Raw genomic sequence first — 23156 nt, forward strand, 5'->3', positions numbered from 1 at the left:
GCTGACTTCCAGTTTTGGTGCTGCAATGGGTTTGCTGCAGTCAGATTTGTTGTGAATAGAATTCTTAATTCCATTAGTGCACACCTTCTGATTTAACACCCCCTAGTAGGAAAGCCTATCCCACAATTCTGGGACAAGAAACCAACTGTATTTGGAGTCAAAACAGTAGTTTTTTCAAATTAAAAATTGCAATCAAAGCTAGTCCCCTACCTTTATGCTAGGGAAGTCACCAACAATGTTATTTCAAAGACAGCTTGTCTACAAGAAAAGTAGATTTCAACCAGCCTTCTCTGCCTATACCCCATGAGTGTGGAACCTCCTCCCCTTAAGCATAAGACTCGCCCCCATGCACCTACAATTCAGAATAGTACTCAGATCCACCTCTTCAAGGAGTCCCTTCTCCTCAACACCTAGGCCATCATGTCACCCCCGCACCACCTGACTCGCTAGACGCCATGGCCCCTGACCTCCCTGCGACCCTGAGCAGCTGTTCCCTCTTCTCCGTACCCCTGTGTATCCTACCCCTGCTGCTCCATTTGGCATATCTATTGTTTTATACCCTCTGTAAAATGCTCCATTGCTTCTCAATGCTAGGTCCACACTCAATAAATACCATATTAATAATAACCTGCCTGTCAAAAATATCACTACACACACACACACACACACGAGCCAGCCAACACTATGCCTCTAGATATGTATTTCTAAACTGCACAATGCAATTTCTATGCAACTCAGTGCAGTTTTTGATAACATTGCTACTTGTCAGCCATTGAATTAAAGGTTTCTTTTCAGTCAATGCAATACACTTCCTTATTTGACAGTGAATTATTTGAAGTCACTTAATTTTCTGTAATGTCAGTGAAGGTCATAGGTATAAGAAAAAGATTACACAGAAAATGCCCTTACACAATTATAGTATTTATTATGCACTCCCCATTGGTATTATATTTCCATGAGCGGATAACGCACTGTTGGTTGCTAGTATATAAATGTAAGTAAAGTGAAGGTTATGGTGCTTAAGATGGATTTTCATTTTAGAACACACAAATTATTGGTTAATTAAAGTATATAGAAAACCCATATGAATTTCTGAAAAGAAAAACAAATCTCCCCCTAATTCCCTTGGATGATTTAGGTCTATCCATTTCAGTATCCTCCCACTTTGATGCAGTGTCATTAGCGAGATTTACATGTTCATTTAAATTGTAAAAATGTTTATGGGATTGAGGAGGCCTAGGCAAGATCGTTTACACCCCTCTAGCATAACATGGGATTTCCATATGCGTCAGTTTATTGCTAACTATGCCCTTCACAGATTTTCATTTATTTACCAAAAGCTGTGCTGTTAAGTGTTGTGCACAGGTTGAGAGCCCCAGTCTGCGGCTACACCTGTGAAAATACTGAGTGAACTTAGTTGACTATGTTTGAATGAAACACTGTAAACTGTGTAGCAATGCTATTAAGTTCCAAATTAAAATAGTCTTCTCTTTACTTTGGATATAATGAGAAAGCATGGCACATTTCACATTAAAACTACTACAGCAGTCTAATTGGGATCATTAATTTGATGTAGTTGATTGAATTCTGCATGCTCCGGGCATGAAAATGCTATTTAAACTCTATATTGAACTGATGCTCTACTGAGAAAAAATGCTATTTAAACTTCATTCTAAACAAAGGCCACCAATTGATTTCCCTTCCAGTTCAACACTCTTCAATGGTATTCTTGAGGACATATATCTAATCACATTGGGGTTTTCATAAGCTCACTGTTATATGCTCACTTCTAGATTATTCTTTTAAGGCACAGACACAGCATGGACCCTCTCAGCCCATTGCTAATTCTCCCCAGCCAGCTATGCCCCTCCCCTATCTTCTGCAGCAGTCTCAGGGAAACAAGTCCACTTCAGGTGAAGTCTGCTTCAGACTTCCACTTACGCAAGGCTCAGGATAGATTAATCCTTCTATCAAGGTATGATCCCAGTCTAGCACTCATCCATTCGGACAAGGGTTCCCCTCTGTAGTACTTCAATATCCCAGAACGCTCTCCCCACTTATTGTGAGTACAGACTCTACATTTTCCTACACAATGTCATACAAAATCATAATTTCTGATTGACAAAATCTTCCCATTGGTTTTTTCAACAAGCTGATACTCTGAGAATACATGCCTTAATCTAATCTAATCTAATAGGTGCACAATATTCTGAGCATGTGCCAGAGGGGTGCATTGGAACAATTTGGACACAAATTAAAATGTCTCCCATAACACTTACAATTTTTCCCAACAATGAGAAATGGCTTTTTCGATCCCCATAGCCCTCCCAAGTTCACAGTGGCATGTGTTTATGAGAAAAACATTGAGAAAGTTATTAACATTATATGATTTTATTAATGATGGAGACACATTAATATTCCATATGTGGCCTCTTCTTGTAGGGTTTGCTGTCACGATTTTGGAAAACTTTCAATTTGTCCTGTAAACCTGAGCATTGTAAAGTTACAACCAAAATCATTGTTTGAACACTAAAAAATGTCATATCAGATGTTCAGCTTCTTTTCTGAGGAACTTGTTAAAGTTTCCTTTCAAGTTAATGATTGAGGGGAATAGCTGACAGAACCCCTTTGTTTTATTCCCAAAAAGCTTAGCACAGAGGTCGAATGTATGGCTGAGCTGATGTCAAAGTTGACATTTTAAGTACACCTGGTTCCTTTAAATGCCTTGTCTCTCAAACCAAGCAGATCCACCATATGACTTTGTCCCGGTTTGTATTAGCTAGAGGGACCATGGAATACAATTTTAATGTTGTTTAACAGAATTCTGCTATAGATACATTAATGTCCGAGACTGCAGCTTATCAATCAGGCTGCGGTCTGCCAGGTGATGCTATATGCACCTTAAATCATAATTTGCTGGCTAAATGCATACAAAATGCAATCATGCACTTCTTGTAGGTTCTGTTATTAAGCTTTAAAAATTGCAATTAGCCAGCAAATATGACTTACGGTCTATATAGGAGCATATGCTTGTGGTTGTGTTAGATGCCCACTGATCCTATGTACTAAATGTTTTGGTGGGGTGACCTCATGTTTATGGATGTGATCTGCCAGGTGACACGCCTCACGACTTGCTGGTTTTCTCCAGTTTTTGTTCTTCAGGACAATATAATTTTAACTGAAGGTTTCTTTTCTCATGGATTTTACCTGAAAACAAGTAAGAACACACTCCAGCAAAGGCTAAATTAGGATCATGCTATTCGCAGTACATATAAAACAAATATATGTATGGATTCCACAACCTATTACTCAATGATCGATTCCATTTACATTTGAGGTGCCCAGTGTGAGACAGGCATGGTATCACGAGAGACACATGGCCTCATTCCGAGTTTGGAGGTAGCCATGGTGCTATTAGCAGCATGGCTACCTCCAAACCCGGGTCCGGACTGGCTGAATGGGGACTTATCGGGTCATTCCGACCTGGGAGGACCCGGTAAGTCTCCATTCAGTAAACTATTCCCCATTCCCATTTGAGCCCCAATAGGGCTCAATAGGAATGGGAAAGGTGCTAATTACGGGTCCACAAATAGCGGGCCCCTTATTAGTGCCCCGGTCCTTTAGCGGGACCCGCAAAGGAAGTGTGGTCAGACCACACGTCCTTTGCGGGTCCCGCTAAGGGACCTCGGAATAGGGCGGTAAGGATTTACCGGCACCGCCATCATTACCGGTGACCGTTAACCCTTACCGCCCACCTCGGAATGAGGCACACAGACTCATAGATGATCTTTCAAAACCTTTATTTACTAAAGTTCCTGCGTTGGTGTAATGCCCAACTGGCGCTAACTCTGACTGATGTTTCTAAGGGCCGTCGAAGTCTGAAATTCCAAAGTAAAAATCAGTCTGTGTCTAAGCCTATGCTTGCCCTCACTCTGTGACAAAATGTGTTAGGAAGTCTCTTAAAAGAAAAAATATAGTGGTTCAACAGAAACTAGGAAACCAAGGTTGGTTTCAGGTGGTCTTCTCACCAGGTGTAGGTTGTTCAGTTTCACAAAAATTAGTTACATCAAAAAGGGCCGTTCATAAGACCCTCTCCACAGTTCTTGCAGTAGTCTCAAACACTTTCAATGTCTTAAGTTCCTTGGAAATCCCTTCTCCATGCATTAACTCTTCCAAGTTCAAAACATAACCAAAGGAAATATACACAGTTCCTCTTCAAGCTTCTCAGGGTTCCCTTCCCCAATCTTGAACTCCTTTAGCATCAAAAACCAATAAGTAATCAACTTTATCAGGCCTTTTACAGTTCCCTTCTGCAAGCTCAGGCCCCTTTTTGAGTTCCCAACACCAGTTCAATATGTCAGAATGCATCTTTCCTTTTTATATACAGTTCTTTCACACACACTTCACTTGTGGGGTACAATCAGAGACATTAGAAACTACCAGGTGCTTTTCTCCTCCTAGGCGTTACCACTCTGATCTGTAACCCCTCTCTTGATTCCTTGTACTTGCTTTCCTTTTTGCTTCATGTTCAGGTACTTCCTGCACCCCTTTATGATTGCTTGCATTTATGTGCACACTGGCACTGTCTCTTATTTTCTTTCCACTGTCTCGTGCCCCTGGCAACTTCCTTTCTTTAATATGTGTTACTTTACTGTGAACACTTGCACCGTCTCTTGCTTTCTTTTCCTTCACCTTTTTGTGCCCATGGCACCTTCCTTTTCCTTCCTGTGCCTCCTGCACCCTTCTCTTGACCTTTTGGTGCTCACTTACACCCTCCTTTTCTTTACAGGTTACTCACACCATTTTGTAACACCTTTCTGTCCTTCTGGTGCTCATTTGCACCTTTCAATTTCTTCCTGCTCTCCTAGCACTTCTCTTTCGCTTTCCAGGCGTTCTCCCATTTTCTTACTCGCTTTCTTCTTCATGTCTCTTCACACTCATTTTACTGGCTTTCTGTTTCATGCTTCTTTACAATCTGTCACTTGCCTTTTGCTCATGCCGCTTTACAATCTGTGCCTTTCTCCCACTCTGCTGCAGTAACATGCATGCTCCCAAGTTTCTCTCTCATTGACTTTCAGGAAACTCACTGGGCAGTGTCATGTTGACAGGCAGTCCCTTCAGTATACACAGGGTGGAGGCCAGGGTCTCACCAACTACCCATCAGACACCCTTAGGGCCAGCACAGTTCCCAAGGGAATGAGCACTCAAATGAACCCCACCAACAGGATGCAGGCAGCCTCCCTCCGGCTCATTGAAGACACGGCTCCTTTGCCATGCTGCAGCCCCTCACAGACACCGGGCCAGCGTATAGGCAGCCTTCAGTTCCTACCACTCCTTGCCTTCTCTGGTCCGGACAGCATCTCCAGCTCGCTCATTCTCTGGTAAAAGACCACACCTTTTATAGTAGTGAAAATAGTCAAGTGGAGTCAGGTGTGAGTGATAATTAGTAAATGCCTGACTCTGCCTGACTATCAGTGGGACAGTGTGAGTTCTTTCTATAGCCAGCTTCCCTTGCAGTCCCTATGTTGTTGCTATGTGAAATCTTCACTATTCCCGGTTGCCTCTTCCTCGTCCCAATATTAGTTGGAAATGGGGAGGGGGTGATTGAATGAGTTTGGACATACCCTATGAAACTTGAGGGAGAAGGTTTTGGGATTGGAGATTACATTGAGTTCAGTTGCTTTATTAGGGAGCTGATATTGATTGTATGAAAATCCTCTGATCTTGTCTTTATGTAAGGGGATGGTTGCCCCCTTCCTTATGTCTGCTGGTTGATTATACAAACAAGGGTCTTGATGGTAATCCCTGCATCCTGCACAGGTAGAGGATGCATGGATCTCAACCTTAGAACTCTTTCCTTGTTTTATTTGGGTCTTCTTCCTTCCCCCTTCTGGGCACCTGACTCCTTTCTTTCTCCCTCTTGGGTCATAAATGATAGGATTGGAAAAAAAGGCGATGACACCTGGATAACAGTTGCGGGAATCAACATATCCCATCAAGTCGTCCGGGACTTCCTGTTGTTCCTCTATTATCCCGTCCAAATACTGCATCTCGCCTGGGGTATTCCCACTAAGGCAACCCCGGACTCCCCTAACTAGGTGATCCTCCCTCGCTCGTCGACCCCCAGGGTTGGGATCCAAGAGCGATGCCCTCCCCTGGTCACCTGAATAGAAGTCTCTCGGGGTCTGGATGGGAGAACACCACAAGATTTTTAACACCAGCCAATCTGTCAAATTCATCACACAATTTTGTAATGTCACATTTAAAGTGAGCAAAACACTTGGAATGCGGGCTTATGTGTTTAAAGGTGAATTCCTTTGCGTGTTGAGCTAAATGTCTTTCACATTTCGATGGTTCAAACTGGATTTTCATCTGCACTGTGCAGCATTTTTTAGGTGATGTGAAAAACAGGCAATATTTTTCAGTTGCATTTCCCTTTGTGTTTTAACATGTGTGAACTCAATATGTGGTCCTAATAAAGGCGTTTAGTGATCAGCAACACTTATAGAAATGAATTCAACAAAGGTAGCAGGCGCCCCTCTCTCGGACGAACAAGGCATGATAACCTTTTCAGTGGTTGTTAACCACATTGAGAGTTCGCAGCCATCTGCTTTTTGCTCACTGTACCTTTCACAGATGGGAAATATCCATTTGCCTATCAGTCATTGTCCCCCCCACATGGTTAGTCCAGCACCGAAATGCTATGGCAATTCCTCTCTGAACAAGAGTACCACCAGCAACCCCATACACGTGTTTCAGCCTTTTTGGGCATCATCAGTGAGGTGAAGCTGAGCCTCTCTAAGCACAGTGAGCAGGGAATCCACGTCTGGTTGCCCCCAGGTAACCTCGGGTGACCAACCCCAAGTTCCTTCAAAGAATTCAACAAAGGTAGCAGGCGCCCCTCTCTCGGAAGAACAAGGCATGATAACCTGTTCAGTGGTTGTTAACCACATTGAGAGTTCTCAGCCCTCTGCTTTTTGCTCACTGTACCTTTCACAGATGGGAAATATTCATTTGCATATCAGTCTTTGTCCCGCCCACATGGGCAGTCCAGCACCAAAATGCTATGGCAATTCCGCTCTGAACAAGAGTACCACCAGCAACCCCATACACGTGTTTCAGCCTTGTTGGGCATCATCAGTGAGGTGAAGCTGAGCCTCTGTAAGCACAGTGAGCAGGGAGTCCACGTCTGGTTGCCCCCAGGTAACCTAGGGTGACCAACCCCAAGTTCCTTCAAAGAATTCAACAAAGGTAGCAGGCGCCCCTCTCTCAGAAGAACAAGGCATGATTACCTGTTCAGTGGTTGTTAATCACATTGAGAGTTCGCAGCCATCTGCTTTTTGCTCACTGTACCTTTCACAGATGGGAAATATCCAGTTGCATATCAGTCTTTGTCCCGCCCACATGGGCAGTCCAGCACCAAAATGCTATGGCAATTCCTCTCTGAACAAGAGTACCACCAGCAACCCCGTAGACGTGTTTCAGCCTTGTTGGGCATCATCAGTGAGGTGAAGATGAGGCTCTCTAAGCACAGTGAGCAGGGAGTCCACGTCTGGCTGCCTCCAGGTAACCTAGTGTGACCAACCCCAAGTTCCTTCAAATAATTCAACAAAGGTAGAAGGCTCCCCTCTCTCGGAAGAACATGGCATGATAACCTGTTCAGTGGTTGTTAACCACATTGAGAGTTACAAAGACTGATATGCAAATGGATATTTCCCATCTGTGAAAGGTACAGTGACCAAAAAGCATGTGCTGCAAACTCTCATCTCAGAACAGGATATCATGCCATGTTCTTTCTGGAGAGGAGCGCCTGCTACGTTTTTTTGAAATATTTGCAAGGAACTTGGGGTTGGTCACCCTGAGTTACCTGGGGACAACCAGACGTGGACTCCTTGCTCACTGTGCTCAGAGAGACAAAGCTTCACCTCACTGATGAGGCCCAACAAGGCTGAAACACTTGTATGGGGTTGCTTTTGGTACTCTTGTTCAGAGAGAAATTGCCATAGCATTTCGGTGCTGGACTGCCCATGTGGGCGGGACAAAGACTGATATGCAAATGGTTATTTCCCATCTGTGAAAGGTAACGTGAGCAAAAAGGGGGTGCTGCAAACTCTCATCTCAGAACAGGTTATCATGCCATGTTCTTTCTGGAGAGGAGCGCCTGCTACCTTTTTTCGAAATATTTGCAAGAAACTTGGGGTTGGTCACCCTGAGTTACCTGGGGGCAACCAGACGTGGACTCCCTGCTCACTGTGCTCAGAGAGACAAAGCTTCACCTCACTGATGAGGCCCAACAAGGCTGAAACACTTGTATGCGGTTGCTTTTGGTACTCTTGTTCAGAGAGAAATTGCCATAGCATTTCGGTGCTGGACTGCCCATGTGGGCGGGACAAAGACTGATATGCAAATGGTTATTTCCCATCTGTGAAAGGTAACGTGAGCAAAAAGGGGGTGCTGCAAACTCTCATCTCAGAACAGGTTATCATGCCATGTTCTTTCTGGAGAGGAGCGCCTGCTACCTTTTTTCGAAATATTTGCAAGGAACTTGGGGTTGGTCACCCTGAGTTACCTGGGGGCAACCAGATGTGGACTCCCTGCTCACTGTGCTCAGAGAGACAAAGCTTCACCTCACTGATGAGGCCCAACAAGGCTGAAACACTTGTATGGGGTTGCTTTTGGTACTCTTGTTCAGAGAGAAATTGCCATAGCATTTTGGTGCTGGACTGCCCATGTAGGCGGGACAAAGACTGATATGCAAATGGATGTTTCCCATCTGTGAAAGGTACAGTGAGCAAAAAGCGTGTGCTGCAAACTCTCATCTCAGAACAGGTTATCATGCCATGTTCTTTCTGGAGAGGAGCGCCTGCTACCTTTTTTTGAAATACTTATAGAAATGAGCTTATTGCCTGAAATACTCTCAGTCCGTGCTTCGCATGCTTAGCATTTCTTGCTGTTAATTGAAGGTTTTGCAAAACACGTGGTGCTTCTTACATGAATTGACAGGAAGTGTCACATGCTCCGATTCAGTCGGTCTCTATTTACATTAATGTCCCCTACACTGCCCATGGTATATAGAGTAAATGTCTACTTCAGAAACGCAAGGCAGATATGACAAACACTGCTACATATGTGGACATTTGATTCCGAGGATGGGTAATGGCTCAAGGCAGGCATTTGATTCTTCTAAATGCTTGAAGGAGCGATGTAATGGTTTCCCATTTTTAGCTTTGGCTATTGGGTGACAGTTAAGCACGCTGCTTTGGTGTACATCTAGGATGGAAGATGACGTGAGGAGGGACACAGCTTGCGAGTGGCGTTTGGCTTTCCCCCACTCATTGACTATCTATGGCCATGCTGATTCCTTTGATCACCCCCACTTATTACCTCCCTCCCCACCCCCCAAAACCGCATCCTCATCGGATCCCTTTGAGCTATCAAAGAGTAACAACAGAAGTTGGCCAGCCTGCGATATGCCTAAGCATAATGCTGAGAGTTAATTCTTTAAATGGAACTGTAAATGCACTATTGGCATCATATAAATGTCTAGACCAAGTGTGCCTTCGGCCACATGATTTATATCTGTTCCTTGCACGGACGTCTTTCCTGGTTAAACAACCACTGACATAGCAAACTGTTTCCAACTAATACTGTGAGCTGAGAAAGAGGGTGATGGAAAGGCCCTCTTGCAACCCCTTTGGCATAGTGTGAAAGAAGGACACCCTGTAGATCGCCAATTGGCTAGTTGCACTCTGCCTCTAAATTTAAACTAGAGGTCAAGTGCAACAGAGATCATGACTCACGGATACAGGCTTTCTTCGTGTGTATTAGATATCAATTTTCAGAATTCTCTGTGTGGGAGATTTTGGGCATCCCAGCCTTTACATTCCCAAATGTAATGCGGTTTGGAAAATAATAGAATTTGTTTTATAATAATTGCATACTCAACTCAGATGATCAGAGGCACTGGCAGGGCATCTACATATTCATAAGAAAACATGACAGTGTTAGTGGATGCGATGGAAAGAATACAGATGCCTCCATCTGTCACCTACATGAGTGCAATAAGAACAAGCTTCATAATACGGCACTGTACATATTAAGAATAATGTACAATTGAGCAAACTCCATTAAAGAACAATAAACAGTGGGTTAATTTTTGATAGGCACTAGGTTTTCTGTGGTATTCAGATGGATTTGAAGGAAATATTAATGTGGCCTTGCTTATATAGGGCCCTTACCTAAATAGATTGTTGGTGGGTGCTCGGAGAGATCAAGTGGCAACAACCTAGACAATTTGGAAGAAATGGGGCAAAACCAGGGGAAGGGTAGACAGCCAGGTAAATGCGTTAATGGACGGCAAGGCAATATGGACAAGCAAGCTGGAAGAATCACACCTTTAGGAGTTCCGTGAACTGGAGCTGGGAAGGTGCTTGTTCAATATAGACTGGAAAGATGTCTTGTATGTCAAAGGCAGAAGCTTGAAACATCGATCACTGGCAGTTTCTCGTATGTTGCAGGCAGTATCTTAGAACCACCACTCACCTCTGCCAGTGTATGTGAACTCAAGGATATTAAGAAGCATCTGGTCAGCAGACACAACGTAGGGATCTATTTAAGAGTTTAGACCTAAATGCAGAAACACCAATTATTTAGCAAGCCTAATGTTTTTAATGGGTTACATCATTAAACTATGTCATTTTATGTATGTGTGTATTTAATTGGCGTGTGCAGCAACTTCGGGCAGACGGTGAGAGGTCTCAGAACACACGTCAAATGGAAAATCAGTGATGAGAGAAAGCCCAGGATGCCAACGCTGCTGGGGTTAGGGAGGGGACAGGTGTTCGAATTTGGCTAAGAAGGCAGAGGGGAATGCTAGATATGGAACCTCAAACTTTTTGGCATGAATGAAAGTGAGTCCAGAATGAGTGGTTTGAGGATTCCCTGGACACAGAGTGAGTTTGTTCTATTTGGTGGGGGTTTGTACTGCTTTGGTATAAGATATCTCAGAAGAGCAGTTGAAACTTACATTGTGTTTTCCTCTTTGTTGTCTAGGTGTTCTATTGGGTATTCAGGGAAAAACTGTGAAGACGGTAAGTCAAATATTTACTTGCACATATCCGAATAGGGGTGGGTCCTAGAGGGGTGAAGGCCCTCTACAAGCTTCTTGTCACAGACTGGGAGGCAAAGGGGTGGCCATGTGGGGTGATTTGTTTGACAGAGGTGTACTGCAGTCACTTCTGGATGTGAATGGCACTTACAATATGCTGATGGCACAGTTCCTCATGTATGAGTGATTAGCGGGAAAAGCCAGGAAATTCTAGTATACCCACTGAGACCAGCCTAATCATGACCCCTTACAGGCCACGTGATATTCCTTAAGCAAAGTGGCAAATTAATCTCCACTTCATATTTGACGTTGCTGGATGTCATACACACGAGGGACAGTGGTGCTAGCACACTATGGGGTGAGGACTTCGATCAAGTAGGGAATCATGCCCAGGGGACCAGGGTGTGCGTCCCTGTTTAGAAGGTCGCGGACTAGCAGGTTTAAATTAATCCCATACAATGTCCTGCACAGTATACGCTTAATGCTGGTGTGGCTGCACAATATTAACCATGCCACACGTCACACTTGTTTAAGATGTGATGCCCGAGAGCCACATTTAAGCATATGATGGGGGATGCCCAGTGATTTTAACAATTCGTGACTGTGGGTTTAGATAGCATTAAAGCAGCAGAGGCAACCTGCCCCTCTAGAAACCTGGGCCTATACGTGAGGGGTACATCTGTGAAAGAGACCAACACATTTCTAGACTTGGCTTAGGTGCTGAACACGTGCAGACATGGCCATGATGGACCTGTCTGGCCCACTGATCTTGAAAGGGCCAGCTGATCTGTGGCAGTGGGCAGTGCCCTCAGGCGAGTGAGGGTTATTTCCCTAAAAGACTCCTGGATTGAAGTGAATATTGAACAGAGTTCTCTAACCCTCAGAGGGAAGACCTCACTGAGGGGTTGGTGAGCAATTCCTGCAATACTCTGTAGAATACTGACCTTCTGTCTTGAGCCAGACCTCCAAACGCCCCAGTTTGGGCCCATCACAAGAATCATGTGTCCTTCATATTTTTGTCTCAGTATTACTTGGCGGTCTGACCTGTGTTCTCTAGGTGAGACATTAACCTCCTTTATCAATTTGGTTGGGGGTGGGAGGATAAGGGACATGGTATGTAGTTGTAGGGTGATGCAGTAAAGGTGGCATATGCAGTGTTTATTTGTTGGAAGATGAGGTTTGACTGAAATGAGTTACATGCTGTGTTGAGTTCACAGATGTATATTTCATTTTGTTTGGAGGATGGGCATCTTGCACACCCGATGCCTCTTCCACCAACACTGCCTTATCCAGCTTCCAATCCCCACTATATGACTCATTCCCCTCTCACCTCCCACTGCTTAGCTTCACCCCTAAATCTCAGGATCCTTAGCCATGGGGCACCCCATTCATACGCTCTCTCTGCACAGACATGCGTTGGCTGCTGTGGAAATGGGGGCGTATCCATTCACAGGAGGACCTGAAACTCTGCCTCTCTGCTCTGAACTCTCTCAAGTCACTCTTCGCTCCTCCTAAGTCTATGACTATCAACTCCACTCTCACAGCTAATGATCTAGCTGAATACTTTGCTGCATACATTTCCAAAATTAGAGACTCCTGACCTTTCTCACACTCACTCCAAAATTCTACACTCTGCCTACTCTAACATCATCCTCTGCCTCTATTTCCCACTTTAATCACACTAATACTGACAAAGTGCTGTCTCTACTGATGAAGGCTAACCCCTCTTGTGCCCCATCAGAACTCGGGTTGCTTTCCCTCTATTTTCAAAACAGCCACGGTCATCCCTCTCCTAAAAGAGCAAGGGGCTAACCCGAACCTACCGGCTAACTTTCGCCCTCTGTCTCTCTTTCCGCACTACTCCAAAGTGCTCTAAAGGGTTGTACTCAAGTATCTTACCAATTTCCTAGACATGCACAACCTTCTAGACACCGTATAGGCATGTTTCCACTCTTGTCACTCCATGAAAACTGCTCTCATGAGTGTGTCGAAGTTCCTTACCTGAGCCTAAGCACTCCAACTTATCCTCTATCCTAATTCTCCTTATCATGTTGCCTATGACACTGTCGATCACTCTGATTTCCTTAATACTCGCTTTATTTTTGGGATTCACCATCAAGCCCTTACCTGGATTAAGTCCTACCTTGCACCGCGCCACTTCACTGTCTCATGGAGCAACAACATCTCTCAACTCACTCCTTTAACTGATGGTGTTCCACAAGGATCTGTCTTGGGTCTGCTCCTCTTTACACTCTACCCCTCTGCTCTGGGGCACTTATCTACTCCTTTGGGTTCTCATACCAACTCTTTTCAAACAACACCCTGATTTCCTTCTCTTTTCCTGAACTCTCCCCTGATCTCTCTATCAAAATGTTAAACTGGCTCTCTACCATTAAATACTGGATGGCTTTGCACTTTCTGATGTTACACTTTACCAAAACAGAGGTGCTCTTCTTCCCTGCCAAAAGCTCTCTCTCATCTTTACCTCTGCCTATCCAGTTTCCACCTGACACTTTCCCCTTCTCTTCAGCCAGAAACCTCACTGTCATCTATGACCCTTCTCCAACCTTCTCTACTTGTATCTCCAAAACTGGAACAGCAGCTCGTCTCAACCTCCGAAATATTAGTAGAATCAGGCACCTCCTTCCTTTCAACACCACCAAGCATCTCTTAACCACTATTGTCTTCTCTAAACTGGACTACTGTGCCAGCATCCTCTTTGGTCTCCCCTAATATGTATTCTGTCCTCTAGACAAGATCATTAACTTTGCTACCAGGACTCTCTTTGAAATCCCTCATGTCACACCTACTTCCACGTACCGTCATCAGGCTGGATGGCTGACGATGCAAAACAGGACCAATAAATACCATAGTACATTTAAGTTTCTTCTCCTGGCTCACAAATCTATCCACGGTTAGGCACTACTGTATCTAGTCTCCTCTATCCAACTATAGAAGCCTTTTCGTAATCTCCTCTGTCCCTCCTCGACTACCCTTGTGATTCCCCTCACTCCCTGTGCTTCCTCTTGCTTCCGCTCCTTCTCTCAACACGAAAACATTGTCCCGACAGGAAAGTGAATCTAAGCAAGAAATCATTTTCTATAGCTTGTAAGGTCTAAACTACACAAGGCAAATTCAAAAGTAAATGCCGATAACTATTCTAGTACAGATTTAGAATATTTATTGTTGTACAAAATAAATCACTTTCAAGTTATATCGATATTTCTTCTTTGCACCATGCAGTATTATTTATTCTGTAGTTATTTTGGCAAAGCATATCTATATATGAACAAAGACACATGTAATTCATTTTGCATAACACAGTACTATGTTCCAATGTGTACAAAGTTCCACTCAGGTGTACAATAAAACTTCAAATATTTGCTAACATTACATACATAAAATTTAATAACACAAAGAAAAAAGGAATATAAGAGCACCTAATCCGCTCAGGAACCTGCTAGATATAGGGAATCCACTCCATCTAGCTAATAACAACATAGTATTTTTAGAAAAACCTGTCACAGGGGTCAACTTTCAGGTTCATTGGTCTATGTAGAGTGCAGTAGTTTCAGGGATCACACGTGGCTAATACATTTCGGCGGTGGTATCCACATCATTCCGCCTTCCTCAGGACCAAAAATTATTGTTAAAGGGTAACAAGCAATAAAAGGTTCAATGTGATGACCAGCACTAAATGGATATTGCGTAGCCATCAGAATGCTTGAATGGATGGAACACTGTGATTGGGGTTTGTGATTGTGGTTGGGGTTTGCCATTCTTAACTTCAACCCAATTTTCCATAAATATAGAAGACTTGCTTTATTTACTTGTAAATGTACAGAAGAAGTAGACGTTTGACCTGGAGATGGAGTGCTCTGTCTCAGCAGGAACTGTTGGGATACAGTGATAGCCCCTCTTTTTCTGCTAGCCAGACCAGGTCAAAAACATTGCCGAAATGCAAGAGAAAACAGCATATAAGAACCAAGGCACCCCACAAGACCCAGAGTCCTGCAGCTGTAAGATACACCAAGTTTGACCCTTTGAGGACCTCAGAGTTGTCCTCACCTTCCTAGTGCTAGGAAGTCACCATTGTTGGTGTAAATGCACTTAACAAAATCTCCTAACACACCAAAACCTCCCCTGAAACTAAATAACGTTCTGTCTGCCCGCTACAACTCCACCACACAGTCCTTATTTTGAGTTTGGTACCGGTTCTTCAATACGGACTGTAAAGAATTGCACCATGTGAAAAGAGTCAACCCAAAACCATGTGGTATTGAAGAAGCATGATCCTAAGTGTGCGCTCATTTTTGAGAATCTAGCCCAGTGAATCAAAATTGAAGTAATTTACATAGCTAGTGGTAAGCCGCAAAATGTAGGGTTAGTGGCTCTCGAAGAGTGAGGAGGAAGATCCCTGCTCTGTTTTACTTGGCAAACTTGTTGACATGACATCGGCACAAAGCAAAATAGATCCAGTGAGTCTGTTTGCACTGTCCAGTTAATGCTACTGTAACAGCGTGCTAGTGGGCCATTTCAACAAACTGCTAGAATGTCTTCAAAATGTGCAAAAGTAAGTGGCAAGCCGAATCGTAGGCGTGGACTGAAGCCCCGACAGAACCTTCACCCTAAAGTCCTTACACAGATACCCAGTACGCCCGGATTTACTTTCACAGTGGTCTGTTTGCCGCACACACCTTACTGGGCCTCAGGCTCCAGATGCATAAGCAAACTGACACAGCACTACAGAGCCACCCTGAACTTCAAGTCACATGGCAACCCCCCCCTGACAAAATTCTGTGAGAAAATTCTGCCCCTATAAGTTGATGGAGGGCAGAACAATGGTACCGTGTGCCTGAGAGGCATGGAAGAGACTGAGCCCAGATCTGTAGTTACAAAGGACCATTACAGGCTCGGAAGGGACTACACCCACTCTTCAGCCAGGTCTTCATGATGTTTAAAATTTTACATTGAGGCAGCCATGAATGAACCCTAAGAGGCTTTGCACCAACACCCCAACTGGCCCATAAAACTGGGGGTTGCCCAATAGCATTTTAAGATGAGGAGCAGCACCCGTGAGATGGATGGAGATGCAGATTCGTACTCTAGCATCGAATCAATAATGACAACTCAATGGTTTGGCAAAGTGAGTCCATTTAATGACAAATACAAAAAACGGGGAGTTCATGAACATCAGCTGTTGCTTGATCTTCCTTCTCACTTCAACTCCAACGAACTTCATAGAAAACACATTTTTTATACTAAAAACTTGTCATCTCTGACTTGTAACGCTTAAAAAGTTGCATGCAATTCTATTGGTTATAGGAATGTAACTTTACTATAGGTACTATATCTGTGTATGGTAACAGGGTGACAAGATTGAGTAATTAGTGTCAGGTGGGGCATCTAAGCCCTTCCTTCAGAATAGCTATTGTGGACGTCACTAAAAGTACGACATCCCATTGGTTCTACAAACTATAGGATCCTAGATTACTCGGTCCATTGTGATTGGGTTGGTGCCAAGCCTCCTTGTACTTTTCCACTGGCTTAGCACCGTGCAGAATGGTCGGCCAGTTGCAGTGTGCTCGCCCGCTCTTCCAGCCTTCCCCCAACCATTGCCATCATCAATCACCTCCCCAATAGCCATGTGTCAATTATTTCTTGTTGTTTTGGCCTTCAGACTGTATAGCTGTCGGGAAGAGTTCAGATATCTGTGGATGGCAAAAGTCAGTGCGTAGGTTTGAAGGCCCCAACTCTACATAGTTGGCAGGTCACGTGATTCAGACACAGTGAAATCGTCTCCTTTTTTCCTGCAATTCGTGTATTTGATTTAGCTTTCTGCCCACCACCTGCCTTCTGCTGCTTATCTTGACTTCTTTGAACAGGATACTCTGCTCTTTGCTTCATAAATCGTATCTGTGGTACGTCTATGTCAGCCGATGCAACCTTGGTTTCTTGGTACGGGTTGCATGCGTCTGAGTTTCATTTCTTGTCTTTTAGCTTTTGATTCGTGTGTTGAGGGGCTCCTCTCCTGCAGCCTTTTCGTAACATGTGGTTGATTCTGCGCTTGTGCACTGTGGAAGTATACTTATATAAAATGCTCCTTTTTGAGGAAGATATGTAAAGGTGGCGCTTGCTGCAATCTATTTTACTACATAGCAAGCCACACGATTTTCTCAGCTTTCTTGCAGTTCCAAGCATATTTATATGTGTAAACTGGCTGCATATCTTCATCACGCTTGTGGCATAAGTTTCATACCTTTGACATCATTATTTCAATTAAGATTCATGATGTCCCTTATCCATGGTGTTTCGTCTCTTTTTGTCATTCGCAGGTTGTCATATCTTCTATATGTGAGTCAGTCCGGATTCTTGTGACGTTACCATTCGTCTTCATTTAGGACTTTCTTGGCTTCTTCAGGCATTGTTTTTTGACAATTGTCAGTTTGTCTCACTTGTCGATATGATTTTCTCAATGGGTACCTTACTGTCCAAGGTTTCTTAAGTACAGGTGCTTCTATAGGTGCTGTCAGTCTGATAGGTACCGGGCAGAGCCCCACTGCGGCTCTCTGCTGGCTTATTTGCTGATCATACATCACATACTTCGGCGTGAAAGTTCCTGGCATTTCAAAACCGGCGATTTGAATGCGGGTCAGGCTTGGGACCTCCTCTACACTCCCCCATCTGGGCGATTCATCAACCACTTTCATTTTTTCCTTGGAATCCATCTTTTCTACATCCTCTGCATTCACTTCTTCTTCATCTTCTGGGTTCACACACGACAGTCTGTTGAAATGTCTCTTTGGGGTCCATATTTGAATGACTCCCTTCAAGCTTCCTGCTGCTCTCACCTGTTCGTCTTTGTTCTATGTCATCAGTTGACATTGTCCATTTGGGCTGCAGTAGATCCATCTTCCCACATAATTTATGTGTTTCCTTGGATACCGAAACTTTGTTCCTTTTGGTGCATACATGCTAGTTTTCACGAAGTCTCTTATTTTTCATCCGTCAGGTCTTTGGGCTTCCATCCGGGTTCGACATCAATCATGATCTTCATCCCTATGGCTTTTTTTAGCAGTTTTCTGGCACTGGGAGATAATTATTTTGATAACACAGAATCCGAGCAATATCATCACTAGCATGGCTCCTAGGAATTTGAACCCATCTGCCATCCATTGTGCAACCCATGAGAACAGCGATCCAAACCAACTGTCATCGTCCACTTCATCAGTTTCATCAATCATTTGATTCTGTAATTTCGTCAGCATACCTATGGCCTCTGTTAACGTTCCATTTTCTTTGTCGTGAGATGGTATAAATGTGCAACATGATTCTCTGATTTTTGCACAAACACCTCCATACATGGCTCTGATCATGTCAAGGACATATCTGTTCTTGAGAGTCATTAGTCGAATCACCCTTAACTCTTCCTTGATCGTGTTGAATCCCTTTATAATTGTGTTGATGATTTGCAGTAGCTCCCATCTGGTTATCTGAAACCATTTAGTATTTGCTCCAACTGGGGCCTGTGTCATGAAGATTGCCTTGAACACTGAGGTCAGACTGAACAATCTGTGTTCATATGGGATTGCATGGAAAGCTTCTTCTGATTTGGCAGAACATTTATTCTCTCTCTTCATTCTATTCATCAGTTCCACAGATCTCCTTTTCCTTGGGTGAGCATCGGCTTTCGGGAAACTGTCAATATTCAGATCACTTTTTGGAATCACCAATGCTGGAGCATGGACATTGACTATTGTGCATATACATCCCCAATTCTTCGGCAGCCTGATATATGCCCTGGGTCCGTATGCCCAGTAATGATCCATGATTACTGCAGTACCATGTGCCATTGCTGTGGCATCAAAGATACGTCCACAGTTCTGATTTTCTCCAATTTTCCTTGTACCATTGTTTCTGAAGCACAGTTTGGCATTTTCCAATGGCACTATCTGTAGGGGTCCTCCTCTGTCTTCAACCAATGTTAGTAGTTTTGCAAGTTTTGGCCATAATGGTCTGCATATCTTCTGCGAATTTTCAATTGCTTCTTTGCAGGCTCCAAAGACCATCCATGCTCTGCAAATCACTACTCCTTTCTCCCATCCATCTGGTGAAAGCACTGTTCCCCTGATTTGCATTTGACCTCTGTTCTTCCATTTTCTGGCTTCTTCTGGAGTTCTTCCTTGGATGTTCAGTTTTTGATTTGCCTCTCTTCTGATCTCCGCCCCTTTAACTCCAGGCTTCTCGTATCTGATCACAATGTGCTTTGTCTTTCCATTATTCCTTGTCTTTATGTCCTGGACATAGTCGTCTTCATTTGGATCAGTTGCTTCAGTTGCCCATTTCATTTTATATGTGACAGACAGTGTGCTGTCTGGACATCGATTTCTACAGCTACAAAGATCTTTGATTTCCCCATCCTGTAAGGTCGGAGTGCACAAACAAAGCATTCCTGCTCTGAATTCCGTCTTCCAACTTCTTTCATATGCTGGTACCATATGTCATTCCCCAAGTGTGCTGTGCGTCCAAGTAGTTGTTTAGTTCACTGTCATCTCCTTGTATGCTTCTCTTGATTCCCAGGGTTTTCATGTAGTTTGCTATAACTACGCCCTTGAACACCTCTATATGGCTTCTTCTTACTGGAGGTTTCTCAGGTACCTCAATCCAGGGTTCAGGCCTCTTCATCTGTACTAGTGGAGTAGGCAAAAGCCTGGCAATTCTTTCCTTCTCCTCTTGCATTCTTTTTCTTCTGGTTATAAATGTCCATATCCTCTCTGCCATTGGTCCAGTATATGGCTGTATTGTAGAACTCGTACTTGTCCCCTTCATTGGATCATGTGTGCTTATCAATGTTGTCTCGTTTGTTTCATTATCCAACTTCTTTTGTCTCTTTAAAGGTTCAGCTTTTCCCACTTGTCTTATCACTTCACTTGTAGGGTAGCTTCTCATTGTTGGCTGTCCAAACATTTCCCCTTCTTTGGCCTGAGGTTCTGCTTTTATTGACACTAGACCTGGTGTGTGTGCACGTATCGCTTGCATGCGTGTGGTTGTCATTAAACCTCTTTCATTCTTACTCTGCCGACCCTGTCTCCGGCTTTTCAACTTGATTGTCACTGTGTGTGTGTCATTGCTAATCACATTCATTTCAAGTTCACTCACTCCTGTGTTGGACCTTCTAGGAACTGGGATCACTTTAAAGGGTTTTGGTGCTGTAGTGGGTGTCATGCATACGTTACTAGGTGGTTGCACTGGACTTGGAACACTTTTTACACCTATAAAAAAAGCAGTTTGGATTTTCAGGGATAATAAAACAATGATGAATATGATGCATAAATACATTATGCCCATATAGGTTAGACGATGGCACTAAGTTTTGGGACAATAAGTACTTCTCTCCTCCTGGGGAGTGACGATGCTGCTGGTTTGATTTCCCATGTCTATCATTGAAAGAAAAGACTAATGTTAACATATATAAGCTATGCAACAATAGCTCTGGATTCTTCAGTTTCTGCTTGTCGGCTGCAGGCACTGAAACAATTGTCCTCCTTTGCCTGGATCACGGATTGTCTATTGTCTCTGGATACAGTTCTCTTTTCTGTATTCAAAAAATGTCCATTAATGCAATAAGTTTGTCAAGTTCTCTTTTACTGTACGTGTTCAAAAATACATAAGTTCCTAAGTCTACTCCTCTTATCTGTTTCGCTCCGGAAGAAATATGGCGGAATGCTTCACAGTCTCCCCTGGGTGTTCTGATGGTGATTAGAAAGTTCAAGTTTCATTACAATATCCTGCAGGAGCATGCTCATTGGTGTATAATTTGCTGGGTCTCTGCTGATGAAGGTGAGGACGTCAACCCCGGTGGGCTTCCCCAAAAGTTCTGGAAAGTCCTCAATTAGGCGAAAGAATACATTGCTTGCCAATCTACTATCTTCTGGTGACAGGGAAATTTGTCTTGTCCTTGCTGAATTCTGGAATCGTTTGGTATTCACTGTGAGAGGCTTCTGTGAACTCGGTATGTGTGGAGAGCAACTTGAATTTTTATTCCGTTCAGGATTGTACTCAAGCATTCTGTGTTTGCTGGATCTCAAAGACATTTTGGGATGTCAGTTTGTCTCCCGACAAGATTTGGGCAGTTTCAATTAAAAGAAAGAATAGCACGTTGACAAGCCTATTCACTTCTCCTTCTGCTTGAGACATTTGTTTTTCCTTCTCTGTATTCCGGAAGCAGGAGGAACAGCTTGGCAATCACGGTGAGCAGTCTCCTTATCGTCTTTTCATTTTCAGGGTCTTGAAGGAATTCAGTGATGCTAGTGAGCCTTCCCACTAGTGACAGGTATGACCTCAAGACTAGGTCAAAGTAATTCAGATTGTCTTTAGTGATGCTGCTGCTGTGGGGCGTCATAAGTGAGTCTGAACAAAGCTCCTGTTTTGAATGAGTCTGGATACTGTCCTTACTTCCAATTTGTGTGTCCGCAATCACATTTTGGCATATTCTTTTCTTATCAAGGTTTCATTGTGCCTCAGTCCAAAGTTCAAAGTCAACAGAGTATGTGGTGGTTCATACGTACAACTTTCTTCTTCACCCTGCAACTAAAATGCACAGAGTGTCCGTGTTTTATGTCCTTATCCGCTTTTTTGCTCAGAGGAAATGTCCAATTTTAAGCCAAAACTTTGCTGGTCATGCGTCCTTCTTCCTTGTCATGGATCTCGGCTGCACGTGCTGTGGTTCCCGGTTGTCTGTAATCTCTACGCATTGGAGTGTGGGCAGGGGGTCTTTTCGATGTACCTTTTGATGTCTCCCAGGAAAATCCAAGCTCTTCTTCCTTGTAGTTTGACTGCAGATGGGGTGACGTCTTCCACTGTGAAGGATCTGTTGAACCTTGGCTCGTCCCACTTCTTTCTCATGTGGTTTCTCACCAGGACCGTGTCTCCAGGAAAAATTTATGGAACACGTAAACTCTGCACTCAGTGTGTAGCAATGTCTCCTTCTGTGTTCTGTGCTGCTTACACCCTTTTTGTCATCCCTGCAGCTGTCCTGAAATGACAGTAAGACAAGATGTCATGAAATTCAAGTAATTTTGCATTTCAAACCCTAAGATGTCTCCTGTTGGCTGGGCATCATATCTAGCTCTGTCTCGGGGTGCCATGGGAGTGTGCATCCTTCTGCCTGTTGCTATCTCGTGCCGCGTAAGATGATGGTCAGAACCAGGCTGGTTTTTGAGTGTATACAGTGCCAATGGAAGGCAGTGTAACCATCCCTTCTTTAGAGTAAGCTTCAACTTGGCCATCCTTTCCTTTAATAAGCCATTAAGCTTCTCGCATTGTCCATTACCTTGCGGGTGATACGCTGACAAGAACTTGTGCTTTATACCAAGCAGCAAGCTAATCTGTTTGAAGACTGCATTAACAAAGTGAGGCCCATTATCTGACTTCATGACCTCACATACTCCCCACCTGGGAAATACTTCTCTCACCAGAAATGTGGCCGCATAGGTAGAGTCTGGGTGTGTACATGGACCTGCTTCTATCCATCTAGAGAATGGACACACCACAACAATTAAATGCCTGTACCCGTTACATACTTGAATAATATAGACATAATCAACATGGAAGTGCTGAAAAGGTCCATTTGGCCTTGGGATGACTCCTCTAATTACTTTTAGTGTATGCCGAGCCGTGAGCTGTTGGCAGATCATACAGTTCATCATAAAAAATGCAACGTGTTGTGCTAACTTCGGTACAAACCAGTCTTCAGCGACCGTTACTGCTAAATTCTCTTTCGACATGGGTGCTGGATAATGCAATTGTTCCAATGCTAATTTTAACAGGGCTGTAGGCATTACTGGTTTAACAGTGTTGTCTTGTTGTCACAAGCTTTCGGAGGGGATTAAAGAACACCCTCGCTGCTTCCAGAGGGTCTTTTCGTCCCGTGGTGCTTCCCCTTGTAGTTCCATTAACTGGGTTTGCCCCATGTTACTATAACCCTCAGGTTCACTTCGTGCAATTATCATTTTTTCATTTATATCAGTAATTTCCATGCCCATTATGG

General features: G+C 43.7%; 1 protein-coding gene across 11 annotated transcripts in view; it reads left to right on the forward strand.

Moving 5' to 3' along the window:
- The window catches only part of MUC13 (mucin 13, cell surface associated), a 449549-nt gene that overhangs the window by 389520 nt on the left and 36873 nt on the right, over nt 1-23156 (forward strand). For all 11 annotated transcript variants that reach the window (XM_069616647.1, XM_069616650.1, XM_069616649.1 and 8 more), the window contains one exon: nt 11053-11090. In XM_069616647.1, coding sequence (XP_069472748.1) covers nt 11053-11090 — 38 coding nt within the window. The remainder of the gene's footprint in view (nt 1-11052; nt 11091-23156) is intronic.

The sequence above is a fragment of the Ambystoma mexicanum genome, chromosome 9 (assembly GCF_040938575.1).
Source record: "Ambystoma mexicanum isolate Mex_15411 chromosome 9, UKY_AmexF1_1, whole genome shotgun sequence".
NCBI lineage: Eukaryota > Metazoa > Chordata > Amphibia > Caudata > Ambystomatidae > Ambystoma > Ambystoma mexicanum.